Genomic DNA, 13,514 nt, shown 5'->3' with positions numbered 1-13,514 from the left:
GGCCTCCCATCTGCCTGTCTCCTCGAGAGGCCCCGCCCCCCAGCCCTGGCATGGCCCCCTATCTGCTTGTCTCCCTCCAGAGGCCCCGCCCCTGGCACACGGTCTATGGGCGTGGCCGCCTGTCTCCTTCCAGAGGCCCCGCCCCTGGCACTCCGGCTGTGGGCGTGGCCTCCTGTCTACCTGTGTCCTCCAGAGGCCCCGCCCCTGGCACCAGGAATGTGGGCGTGGTCTCCTGTCTACATGTCTTCCTCCAGAGGCCCCGCCCCTGGTACATAGGCTATGGGCGTGGCCTCCTGTTTGCTTGTCTCCCTCCAGAGGCCCCGCCCCTGGTACATAGGCTATGGGCGTGGCCTCCTGTCTGCCTGTCTCCCTCCAGAGGCCCCGCCCCTGGTACATAGGCTGTGGGCGTGGCCTCCTGTCTACCTGTCTCCCTCGAGAGGCCCCGCCCCTGGCACATGGGCTGTGGGCGTGGCCTTCTGCCCACCTGGCACTCGGGCCGTGGGCGTGGCCTCCTGTCTACCTGTCTCCCTCGAGAGGCCCCGCCCCTGGCACCAGGAATGTGGGCGTGGCCTCTTGCCCATCACCAGCTTCCTCGCGAGGTCCCGCCCCTGGCACGTGGCGCGTGGCCCCGCCCCTCGCCCTGACCTTTATGACGCCAGTCCCCTCCTCGCTCCATCCTCACCCCGACGACGACGCTCAGTGCTCTCTCCCCGTCTGACGGGTCCCTCGGTCCCCCCTGAAAACGCAGGCGATCTTGGGGCGTCATGGGGAGGCTGGCTGCCGGTGTCCTTCTCTCCCTGCTGAAAGGTGCGGCCCCGCCCGGGTCCCCGCAGGCCTCCGCGGGGGGGGGGGCGCCCTGGGGTCCCCGGGGTGGCGGGGCGGCCTCCGGGTGCCGTCCCTCCATCCCCCGCCCCGTCCCCGCTCCGCCCGCCCGCAGCGCTGCTGTCGGCCGCGGGCCCGGACTCCACGTCCACCGCCACGCCGGGGAGCCCCCTGTCCCCCTCCGAATACGAGCGCTTCTTTGCCCTGCTGACGCCCACCTGGAAGGCGGAGACCACCTGCCGCCTGCGCGCCACGCACGGCTGCCGCAACCCCACCCTGGTGCAGCTGGACCAGTACGAGAACCACGGCCTGGTGCCCGACGGTAAGGCCTGGGGGGACCTGGGGGGGGGGCCTGGGAGGGGGCTGGGGGGCCTGGGAGGTGCCTGGGGGGCTGGGGGGCTGGGAGGGGCCTGAGGGGGCTGGGGGGCCTGGGAGGGGCCTGGGGGGCTGGGGGGGATCTGGGGGGGGCCTGAAGGGGCTGGGGGGCTGAGGGGCCTGGGAGGGGCCTTGGGGGGCTGGGGGGCCTGGGAGGGGCTTGAGGGGGCTCGGGGGCCTGGGAGGGGCCTGGAAGGGGGCCTGGGGGGGCCTAGGAGGGGGCCTGAGGGGGCTGGGGGACCTGGGAGGGTGTCTGGGGGGCTTGGGGGGCCTGGGAGGGGCCTGAGGGGGCTGTGGGGCCTGGGAGAGGCCTGAGGGTCTGGGGGCATCTGGGGGGCCTGAGGTGGCAGGGGTGGGGCCTGGGGGATCTGGGGGGCCGGAGGGGCCTGAGGGGCCTGGGCAGGGCCTGGGGGCGGGGGAGGGGGGCTGGGCAGTGTCTGGGGGGTCTGGGGTGCCGTGGCGGGCCGGGCGGCCTGACCCCCCTGCTCACCCCCCTACCCCCTCCACCCCCCCCCCAGGAGCCGTCTGCTCCGACCTCCCCTACGCCTCCTGGTTCGAATCCTTCTGCCAGTTCACTCAGTATAGATGCTCCAACCACGTGTACTACGCCAAGGTAAAGTTCTGGGGGGGAGGAGGGGACCCCCAACCCCAGGAGAGGCCCCTGGGCACGTGGGGGAGGTGAGCCCCGTCCCTCCCTTTAAACCCAGCCCCCTCCCCACAGGTACCCCAGGATTGAAGATAATCTACCCAATAGAAACCGGGGCTCACGCCTGTCACCCCAGCTCCTCAGGAGGCTGAGAGCTGAGGGTCGTGGTTCAAAGCCAGCCCAGGCTTCTTACCTCCAATAAACTTCTCAAGCAACACCCATGTGTGGAGCTGTGGCTCAAGTGGTAGAGCACCACCTGGGTCGATGCCCAGGCCCTGAGTTTGAACTCAACTGCCTGGAAAAAAAATCCAAGACACTTATCTCCAACAAAAGGCCAGAGTAGAGGCATGGCTCAAGTAGTAGAGCACCAGCCTTGAGCAGAAAAAACTCCAGAAAAAAAAAAAAAGTGCCAAGGCCCCGGGGCCAGGAGTTTAGTCTAGTGGTAGAGTGCTCACCTAGCATGCATGAAGCCCTGGGTTCAATTCCTTGGCGCCACACACACACACACAGAAAACGCCAGAAGGGGTGCTGTGGCTCAAGTGGTAGAGTGCTAACCTTGAGCCCAAGTGATCAAGGACAGTGCCCAGGCCCTGAGTTCAAGCCCCAGTGCCAGCACACAGTACCTCAGTGTAACCCAGACAAGCACTGTTTTCTCACGACCCAGAGTGCTCATACGCAGGCTTCCTGGCCCTCCATCTCCATCCAGGAGCTCGGTCAGAGGAACTGGGGGGGGGAGGGGGTCCTGGGGCAGAGGGGGCCTGCATTGGGGAGCCTCCATCTCTCTCCCTTCCCTTCCTGCAGAGAGTCCGCTGCTCCCAGCCGGTCTCCATCCTCTCACCCAACACACTCAAAGAGGTGGAAACGCTGGTGGACGCTCCGTCCACAACCTTGCCCTCGCCCTCACCCTCGCCCTCGCCCTCGCCCTCGGCCTCCCGGGCCACAGGTGACAAATCTCCGCAGAGTCCAAGGGCAGGTGAGGAGTGGGGTCCCTGGTTCTTTTCTTTGTGTGTCTTTTGGCGGGAGTCCTGGGACTTGAACTCAGGACCTGGGTGGTGTCTCCGACTTTGGTGCTTTACCACTTAAGTCACAGTTTCCCTTACAGTTTTTTGGGGGGCTTTGTTTGTGGTACATTAGACATAAGAGTCTCACGGATTTTATTCCCCGGGCTGACCTTGATTGTGACCCTCAGATCTCAGCCTCCTGAGTAGCTGGGATGCCAGGCGTGCCCACAGGTGTGGTTTGTACCAGGTTGTTGCTTTAGGCCTGGGCAGCTCGGGCAGCAGCTGGGCACAGCGACACCGTCCTTCCCTGCTTCCTTATTTTTCTTGGCTGAGACAGGGGCTCGGGAGCTTTTTGGGCTTGAATTGGCCTTGAACTTTGATCTTCTTACTTCTAGTCTCATGAGTAGCTGAGATTTCAGGTGTGAGCCACGGTCACGGGTAGATTCATTGTGCTTCCTTATTCGCTTGTGCTTCCCTCCCTCCCTCCCTTCCTTCCTTCTCCCCTCCCTCCCTCCCTCCTTCCCTCCCATCTTCCTGCTTGTCTTCCTGTCTGCCTTTCTCTGTCTTTCTTTCTTGTTGCCACCCAGGACAGAGCTGTGGGACAATGAAGCTGAACACGGAGGAAATAAAGCGGGGACCCTGGGGTTCATGGTTCCCCAGCTCCCGAGCTTGTTTGTGAATCAGGTTTAGCAGGAAAGGCCTCCAGGCATGCGCCGAGCCCAGCCGGGCACCTCACTGGCTTCCTCCTTATGTGGGGAGAAAGACTGCAAGCCAAGCGGAAGTCCACCATCTTTCTCCCTGATCTGACCTTCACGGCTAAGGAAGGGGCGCCCCAGGCCCTCAGCCTCCCCAGAGCATCCATTCTGCCCTCCTCAGTCCTCAGGGTCCAGTCCTAACCCTTCACCCTGTGGACTGGGTGATCTTCCCTTTCCGCCTCCCAGCGGGAGTAGAGTGGTAGCCTTGAATTGAAGAGCTCAGGGACAACACCCAGTCCCTGAGTTCAAGTCCCACCACACACACACACACACACAGAATCCGAGGCTGGCCTTGACTCTCCAGCCTCACACCTCCGGCCTCCATGAGGAGCTGGGATTGCAGCCGGGACCTGCGGCTCCCGGGCTCTGATCGTGTCTTTCTCTCCTCTTTGGTGGACTCCACCACCGCCACGCCATAGCCACGGAACGTCAGATCTTCCAGCCGTGGCCCGAACGCTCTGAACAACAATGTGGAGGAACTGCTTCAGTCGTCTCTGTCTCTGGGCGGCCAGGAACAACCAAGCAGCCACAAGACGGGCCTGGATTCCAAGAGGCAAGACTTCTTCCATGAGCACAAGACGGACGTGGTGAAGAGAAAGAAAGAGAAGGAGGAGGAGGAGGAGGAGGAGGAAGAAGGGGAGGAGGAGGAGGAACAGGAGGAAGAGGAAGAGGAGGAGGAGGAGGAAGAGGAGGAAGGAAAGCAGGAAGAAGGAGGGGCAGAGGAAGCTCTGGAGGGCCTGTCCAGTCTGCAGAGCGACCCTGACGGGCAGTTTCAGGCCGAGGCTCTGGCCTCCGATCCGCCTTCTTTCACTCCGCACGTGCGGGCGGTGGACACAGAGCCGCTGATGATGGAGAACATTCAGGACCTTATCCGCTCGGCCCAGGAAATGGAGGACAGCAGCGACACCTACGACGAGGGCTACTGGCGGAGCCAGACCACCGGCAGGTACCGGAAGCGCTAGGCCCCCTCTGATTGTTCTGGAAGGAAGAAGCTTGCTCGGAGTGCGCCCAGCACAGCGGCAGTGGTGGCCCTGCGCCTGTCTTGGGCCCCTGTTTGTTGGGCTCCAGCCTCTCGTTTCCCTTCCCTCCCCACCCCCCCACCTGCTGCCTCCCCTCCCCTCTGCCCCCGCACATGTGATACCCCGGAGTCCTTCACCTGGGCTCCCCTCTGGATCGCAATGTTGAAAAAGTGTTTTTTCTCCTTCCTTGATTAGCTGGCTTTCCTGTGTTTGTTTGTTCAGACAGGGTTGCTTGCCCCGCCCCCCGACCCCTGCCCAGCTGGCCTCCATTCCGGGGCCAGCCTCCACTGCCGATCCTCCGGCCTCCCGGCCTCCTCCGGGTGATTCCTCACATGCACCACCACCACCAGCCCAGGCTCTGATTTGTCTCCCCCGTGGGTGTCGAGGAAGAATCTGCTCCAGGAGGCGGAGGGAGCGAGGCCAGGCTGCAGCTCCCCCCACCCCCAACCTGACCCCGACCCCGGGGCCTCCGCCAGTGAGTCGTGTCTCCTTGCAGCCTCCTGCAGCTGCCCCACACTGAAGCCTTGTTGGTGATGTGTTACTCCATTCTGGAGAATTCCTGCATCGTCACCCCCACCGCCAGGGCCTGGAGCTACCTGGAGGAAGTGCTCCTGGGTTTTGGCAAGTCGGTACGCTGCCAGCCCACCATACTGCCTCAGTCTCCCCGCTCCAGCCTCCCCTGGGCCTGCATGGCTGGGTGTGGCTGTGAGCACAGACCCAGAGATGGGAGAGACAGCTAGGAAGACCGAGAGATAAAGATAGAGACACAGTGAGACAGACAGACAGACAGACAGCCAGGAGTGAGAGACAGGGAAGACCAGAGTCAGAAACACAATGAGAGACAGACAGACAGACATTGTGAGAGACAGACAGACTATAGGGAGAGAGAGACAGGACAGAAACAAAACCAAAGAGACAGAGAAGAAAAAGAAGAGGAAAGAGACAGGAGAGAGAAGAGAAGCCGGGCGTGGTGGCTCCCACCTGGCATCCTGGCTACTCAGGAGGCTGAGATCTGAGGATCACGGTTCAAAGCCAGCCCAAGCACTAAAAAGTCCATGCAACTCTGAGCTCCAGTTCTTTAGTAGAAACCAGAAATGGGGCCGTGGCTCCAGGGGTAGAGTGGTGGACTTGAGCTGAAGAGCTCAGGGACAGTGCCCAGGCCCAGAGTTCAAGTCCCACGACCAACCAGAGAGAGCGAGACAGAGACAGGGAGAGGAAACAGGAGAAAGGTGCAGAGACATAGAGGAAAGGAAGGACAGGAAAAGAGAAGAGAGGAGGGAGCGAGCAAGCTGGCTAAAATGACCACTGAAAGAGGGACATCTGCAGGAACTGTCCTCATGGGTGTCCCTCCCTGGAGAGCGGACAGCTATCCCCAGCAAGCCTGACCACTCAGGGCCTGTGCTCTGTCCTTGATCTGTTATTGTTATTGTTATTATTATTATTATTATTATTATTATTATTATTCCTCAAGGCTGGCACTCTACCACTTGAGCCATGGCTCCATTCCAGTGGGGCCTTTTTTTTTTTTTTGGTAGTCAGAGATAAGAGTCTCATGGACTCTCTTGCCTGGGCTGGCTTTGAACCGCCATCCTCAAATCTCAGCCTCCTGAGTCAGGAGCGTGAGCTACCAACACCCAGTCTAGTTCACCTTCTCTTAGCCACCTGTGGCCTTCAACCCAACTACTGGATCTCACTTTCCTCAGTTTCCCCATCAGTCAACAGACATATTACTGGGACTTCCACTATAATAGCACAGTCCGGGGTGGGGGGGGCTTGTTTTTCTTTTGCCGAGATCTCATTATTTGAACCCCCCATCTTTCTCGTGATTTACTCTGGGGGTGCTGAGAAGATGGAACAAGAAGAGAACGTGCCGCTAACACTTTGGAAATACCAGCAGGGAAGGGAGAAGTTTGTGGGTTCTCCACAGTAGGACGCGAGGGGGCGCTGTGGTTCAACAATGGTTGAGATGTCACTCGGGGAATGTGGCAGTAAGTGAGGACTGGAAGAAATCAGAGCTGGTGGCAAAGATCCGATGGTCACTACAGAAAGATTCTACAGCCTTGTGGGCACAGTGGCCTGGAATCCCAGCTCCTCAGGAAGCTGAGATCTGAGGATCAAGGTTCAAAGCCAGCCCGGGCTGAAAAGTCCGTGAGACTCTGATCTCCAGTGAACCGCCAGAAAACCAGACGTGGTGCTGTGGTTCAAGTGGTAGAACGCCAGCCTTGAGCTGAAGAGCTCAGGGACAGCGCCCAGGATCCAAGTTCAATTCCCATGACCGACAAAAATAAATTTAAAAAAAATGAATAAAAACAAACATTTGAGCTTTGGCACTGGTGGCTCAGGGTCTGTCATCCCAGCTACTCAAGAGGCTAAGATCTGAAGATCACAGTTCAAAGCCAGCCCGGGCAGGAAAGTCCATGAGACTCTGACCTCCACCAGAAAACCAGAAATGGAACTGTGGCTCAGGTAGCAGAGCGCCAGCCTTGAGCAAAAAAAAAACAAACACACGCTCAGGGCCAGCGCCTGGGCTGTGAGTTCAAATCCCACCACCAACCCAAATAACCATCCCAGCACACGGACATTTTTGTGGGTTCCCTGGAGGGCTGAGCCCCTCTTACTTTAGCAGCCTGTCCCTTCCCGCCCCCCCTCCCCTTTCCACCACGCCAGGTGTGTGACAACTTCGGGCGGCGCCACCGAGCTACCTGCGCTCTATGTGCCTTCTGCTCCCTGAAGCTGGAGCAGTGCCACACGGAAAGTGACCTGCGACGACAGCCTTGCGACAGCTCCCACCGCACGCCTTTTACCAGCATCCTGCTTACTGCCCAGAGCATGTCTGTGGGAACCCAGGTACCGGGGGTGAGGGAGGGTGCAGACCAGGCTCCTCCTCTCCCTCCCCCCCCCCACCCACAGGGCCCAGACGCCAGGCCTCTGTCCCCAGGCAGGGTCACGTCACGGCGGCCATTTCTACGGGCTGGAGCTGTACGGAGGCCTCCGAATGGATTTCTGGTGTGCAAGACTGGCTACCAAGGGCTGCGAGGACAGCCGTGTGTCGGGCTGGCTGCAGGCTGAGTTCCTCAGCTTCCAGGATGGAGATTACCCCACCAAGGTGAGAGCCACACCCCCCACTCCCACCTTCTAGAATGATCTAGATCTTTCCAGAAAGAATCCCCATCCCCACCCACAGCGGAGATCTAGTTCACAGAGACACTTCCACCCTTGTAGCCAACACACACACACACACATACACGCCTGGGGGACACGAAGGGACAGGGGCCGGCCGCTGGGGTCTCTGGTCTGGCATCCCAGCCATTCACCACCAGGCTGAGGACCGTGGTTCGAAGCCAGCTGGGCAGGAAAGTCCATGAGACTCTGATCTCCAGTGAGCCACCAAAAAGGCAGAAGAGTGTTGTGGTTCAAGTGGTAGAGTGTCAACCTTGACTGTAAAAGCTCAGTGACAGTGCCCAGGTCCTGAGTCTGAGCCCTAGGAGACACACACACACACACACACACACACACACACACAGATTTTCCTTCCCCCAGCTGGCTTAGAACCTTGATCTTCAGATCTCAGCCTCCTGAGTAGCTGGGATAACAAGCGTGAGAGCCCCTGGCTTCCTGTCCCAGGCCTCTGACAGCTCCCTTTTCTCCCTCCCTTCCCCTGGCATAGATTTGTGACTCGGACTTTATCCAGTATCCCAACTACTGCTCCTTCAAAAGCCAACAGTGTCTCATGAGAAACCAGAATCGGAAGGTGAGCTCCTACACTACCCTCACGGCCCCTTCTTCCGTCACCCCAGGCACATCCAGTCCGGGTCTCCCTTCTTCCAGCAACTGGGATGCGGGGAACAGTTTCTTATTTTACCACTCTGGGTCAAGGGCTTCTCCAGATGAGCTGACGGTTCAAGGATTCGTTTTTGTTGTTGGTCAGTTGTGGGACTTGAACTCTGGCCCTGGGCGTTTGTCCCTGAGCTCTTCAAAGAGCTCAAGGCTCCCGCCCTACCCTTTGAGCCACAGCCCCACTTCTGGTTTTCTAGTGATTAAATGGAGATGAGAGGCTCTCAGCCTGTACTCCCCGGGCTGGCTTTGAACTGCTGAGCCGCCGGCATGGCTGGCGTGAGCGGCTTTCTCCTGCACAGGTATCTCGCATCCGCTGTCTGCAGAATGAGACGTACAGCGTGCTGACACCGGCCAAGAGCGAGGAAGTGGTGCTTCGATGGAGCCAGGAGTTTGGCACCTTAGCTCTGGGCCAGTTAGGATGAGCTGGGGTACCCCCTGCCCCTGCCCAGGCCCTGCATGCCCAGCTGCTCCTTTTCTTGGGGTTCAACCTGGGCCCCTAGGGAGGTGGGGGTGGGGAGAGCTCCTGACCTTGAATCATAACTTTTCTATAAAGTGTTTATTGATGCAGAGCTCCTGTGGCCCTGTTTTGCTTGTCTCACTATGTGCGACCCCGAGATTCTGTCCCTAGCCCCCCATTTTTTTCCTGGTCAGTCTTGGGGCTTAAACTTAGGGCCGGGGCGCTGTCCCTGAGCTGTTCCAGTCAAGGCTCTACCATTTGAGTCACAGCACCACTTCGGTTGTTCTTGGGTTCCTGGGCGATCAGAGTCTCACAGACTTTTCTGTCCTGGGCTGGCTTTGAACCATGATCCTCAGATCTCAGTCTCCTGAGGAGCTGGAGACAGGCGGGAGCGTCAACTCCCAGACTGTGTCCTCTTCCTGCAGTGACCATCAGATCTTTGTCACCTCAGGGTAGGGACAGAGGAAGAGAGATGAACAATTGGACATTGACCAACAAGCAATCAAACCCCAACCCCTGGCTTCTGGAACCCTCTCTGTGCAGTGAACAAACAGGAGATGAGGACCCATGTGCAAGCTGGGGCCAGTTGCTCACACCTGTCTTCCCAGCTCAGGTGGCTGAGGTCTGAAGATCCCAATGCAAAGCCAGCCTGGGAAGGAAAAGTCCCTGAGACTCTGTTTTCTAATCAATCACCAAAAAGCCGGAAGTGGGGCTGTGGTTCAAGTGGTAGAGCGCCAAGCCTTCAGCAAAAAAAAAAGAAAAAAAGCTCAGGGACAGCGCCCAGGCCCTGAGTTCAGGTCCTCGGAGTAGCAGGTACACACACACACACACACACACACACACACACACACACACACACGTACACTACATGTCTTCACCATGTTTCACTTAGTTTTTCCCAAACTCATTTTAGCCCAAATTTTTTTGTCATTTTCACTGATGATCGTTATGGGATTTACACGCAGCCCAGGATACAGAGAAAGGGGGGGACACAGAGCTTTTTCACCTTCCAGGAGCCCCCAGACTGGGGGAAAAGACCTAAGCACAAAAGGAGCTTTTAGGCTAGACAGACAGACAGATGATAAGCCGATAGATGGATAGATGGATGGACAGGTAGGTAAGTAGATAAGTAGATGGGATAGATTGGCTAGAGATAGGTAGATGGGTAGACAGATGATAGGTAGATTAGACGGATGGATGGATGGATGGATTAGAGAGAGAGAGAGAGAGAGAGAGAGAGAGAAATTAGATAAACAGATTTGAGAGAGAAAGAGATGATACATCATCTTTCCTGGTACCAATACCGGCTCTTGATCTCAGGGCCTGGCCACTGTCCTTGAGCTTCTTTTACCCCACGCTGGCGCTCTACCCCTTGAGCCACAGCACTACTTGCGGCTTTTTGCCGATTTATTGGAGCTACGAGTCTGATCCGCTTTCCTACCTGGGCTGGCTTTGAACTTTGATCCTCTAAAACTCAGCCCCCACCCCCTGGCTGGCTGGGGTGGAGCTGGGACTGGAGGTAGAGACAGCCCCACCCTGGCCGAGCTCAGGAAGTGAGTGCCGGGGCCGCTGGGCGGGACAGGTGAGCTCCTCAGCTGTGGGTTACTCATGGGGCAGGAGGTGGGTGTGCCAGAGCCAGAGCTCCCGGAAGCCACAGGCGCGGTGTCTGCGCTGTGGGGAACTTGAACTTGAACTGGTCAGGTTGGGGCTGCAGAGTGAGCTGAGCGTTGCTGACTGCAGCTGTGAAGCTTTCTGAGACCAGGGATCTCCCTCCCTCCCTCCCTCCCTTCCTACCTCCCTCCCTCCCTCTCTCTTTCCCCTCCCCCTTGGGCTTTGTGGGGTTGGGAGTTGGGGTAAATGTGCTGAGCTAGGACAAGGTGTGTCATTACCAGGCCAGGCCTAAAGCAAGTTCCAACAGCCCTGCTCAGAATGGCAGCACACACCAGCTCCGAGCACTGCAATCCCAGGTAGGAGAGGGTGAGATGTGCGGGGATCGGGGGGGGGGGGGGGGGGGGGGGAGGTGCAGGAGCAGCACCCCGCTTTGGAGTGGGGGAGGGGTAGAGATGAAGATGGGCTCCCCCGTGGACCCCCCCCTCTCTCTCTGGTGCTGGTACTGGGACTTGAACTCAGCTCAGAGGCTGGAGCTTGTTCATTCTCTAAGGCTGGCGTCCCGACACTGGAGCCACAGCTCCACATCTGTCCAGCTGTGTGGGTGATGGTGGTGGTTGGGGTTTTTTGTTTTGTTTTTTTTTTTTGGTAATTCATTGGAGATGAGAGGCTCATGGACTTTCCTGGGCTGGCGTGGAAAAGCTGGGGACCCCCCGATCTCTGCCTCTCGAGGGAGGAGCCGGGATTACAGGCGGGAGCTACAGCTGGAAATCTTTTATTGAATAACTATCAACGTAAAGCTGGAAGTGGAGGCGTGGTTCAAGCAGTTAGGGCGGCAGCCGTGACTGAAAAAGCTAATGGTCACAGAGCCCAGGCCCTGAGTTCAAATCCCAGTACCACACACACACACACGCATTCAAGGGAAAGAAAAATACCTAAGAGGCTCAGGGACACGGACGTGTTGTTTATTATTTCTCTTCCCCAGGTAATCAAGGCAGAATTTAATATTTCTTTCGTTATTTCATACTGGGGATGGGCCCCAGGCGTTTGCATACTAAGCCGAATACTCACTCTACCATTTAGCTCTAACCCTGGCTCCTATCCACTTCCCCCACACCCCTTTTGGAAACTGAGTCTCACTGTGTTAACCAGAGGAGTTAAAATCCTTTGGATTCAAGTGCTCTTCCTAGCTCAGCCTGCTGAGTAGCTGAGACTACAAGTTGTACACCCAGCTTGATGGATGGATGGATGGATGAATGGGTGGGTGGGTGAATGGATGGATGGGTGGGTGGATGGATAGATGAGTGGGTGGATGGATGGATGAGTGGGTGGATGGATGGATGAGTGGGTGGGTAGGTGGATAGGTGGATGGATGGGTGGATGGATGAGTGGGTGGTGGATGGATGGGTGGATGGATGGATGAGTGGGTGGATGGATAGATGGGTGGATGGATGGGTGGATGGGTGGGAGGGTGGATGGATGGATGGATGGATGGATAGGTGGGTAGATGGATGGATGGGTGGATGAATGGATGGGTGGGTAGATGGATGGATGGGTGGATGAATGGATGGGTGGGTGGATAGATGGATGGGTGGATGGATGGATGGATGAGTGGGTGGGTAGGTGGATAGGTGGATGAATGGATGGATGGATGAGTGGGTGGGTAGGTGGATGGATGGGTGGATGGATGAGTGGGTGGTGGATGGATTGGTGGATGGATGGATGAGTGGGTGGGTGGGTGGATGGATGGGTGGATGGATGGATGGATGGATGGGTGGATGGGTGGATGGATGGATGGATGGATGGATGGGTGGATGGGTGGGTGGGTGGATGGATGGATGGATGGATGGATGGATGGATGGATGGATGGATGGATAGGTGGGTAGATGGATGGATGGGTGGATGGGTGGATAGGTGGGTGGATGGATGGATGGGTGGATGGATGGATAGATGGATGGGTGGGTAGTTGGACGGATGGATGAGTGGGTGGGTGGATGGGCTGCTTGCTGGCAAATGGATGGAGCCCAGGGCTTTGAGGGTGCTAGACAAGTGCTCTACCAGTAAGCCACACCCCTATGCCCTCAGGAATATTTTAATGGGTCTTGGAGGAGGGGGTACCCCAGCCTTCCCGCCTTGTCTGGACACAGGGATGGGCTGGCTGGCCTCCAGAATGATTCATGACTGACACAGTGTGGTTTCTGAGTAGCACAGAGGGGAAAGCTCAGCTTTTGAGCCCAGGTGGAGAGACACAAAGAGGAATTTCTGGGGGGGGAGAACCATTTCAGCCGCTGTTCAGTCCCCTCCCCTCCAGAGGGGATCCCCCCCCACTCCTTCGTTTAGTGTGGCTCATGGTTTTTGCTCTTCCAGCGGGAAATGGAGTGGAAATGGAGTGAGAGGAGATCCAGTTAGAGTGGAGCGGGCACTGTGGTACACGCCTGTAGTTCCAGCCTCTTGGGAAACTGAGCTCTAGAGGACTGTAGTTCAAAGCTAGCTGGGGCAGGAAAGTGTATAAGACTCTTCTCTCCAATGATCCAGCCAAAAGCCACGAGGAAATCTGTGGCTCAAGTGGTAGAGCACCAGCCTGGAGCAAAAGAGACCAAGTTGGAGCACGAGGTACTGAGTTCAAGTGCCAAGATTTGGCACACCAAAATGGCAGAGAGAAACCAAGCCTCTGCGTTTCTATCGGTGGGCTGTGCGGGGGGCATGGAAGGAAGTGGGGGAAGTTTGCCCCTCTTCCTGTCCCCAACCCTCATCCCTTAGTCCCCTTCTGCTCTCTGCACAGCCAGCTACAAGCACTAGAGTGCAAGGCAGAGAGTGGAGGAACACCCCGCTATGGTTTTTTTGGGGGGTGCATGCTGGTCCCGAGACTTGAACTCATGGCTTTTTCAGCTCAAGGCTGGCTGGTGCTCTACCACTTGAACCACAGCTCCATTTCGAGCTTTTTCCAGCTTCCTTGGAGATAAGAGTCCCGTGGATCTATTTCTGCTCCCGGGG

At 57.8% G+C, this 13,514-nt stretch overlaps 1 protein-coding gene across 1 annotated transcript; it reads left to right on the top strand.

Moving 5' to 3' along the window:
• Nucleotides 1-395: 395 nt before the first annotated feature.
• Acrbp (acrosin binding protein) lies at nt 396-9,008 on the top strand. The gene is given in 11 exon segments (XM_090325105.1): nt 396-807; nt 938-1,144; nt 1,716-1,810; nt 2,645-2,786; nt 4,019-4,056; nt 4,058-4,545; nt 5,115-5,247; nt 7,286-7,465; nt 7,557-7,724; nt 8,286-8,369; nt 8,755-9,008. Coding segments are annotated over 11 exon segments (1,701 nt in total). The 5' UTR covers nt 396-764; the 3' UTR covers nt 8,878-9,008.
• The last annotated feature ends 4,506 nt before the right edge of the window (nt 9,009-13,514 follow it).

The sequence above is a fragment of the Megascapheus bottae genome, chromosome 37 (assembly GCF_031878675.1).
Source record: "Megascapheus bottae isolate mThoBot1 chromosome 37, mThoBot2.hap1, whole genome shotgun sequence".
NCBI lineage: Eukaryota > Metazoa > Chordata > Mammalia > Rodentia > Geomyidae > Megascapheus > Megascapheus bottae.
The sequence above is the reverse complement of the archived record's forward strand: the minus strand, read 5'-3'. Positions and strand labels throughout refer to the sequence as shown.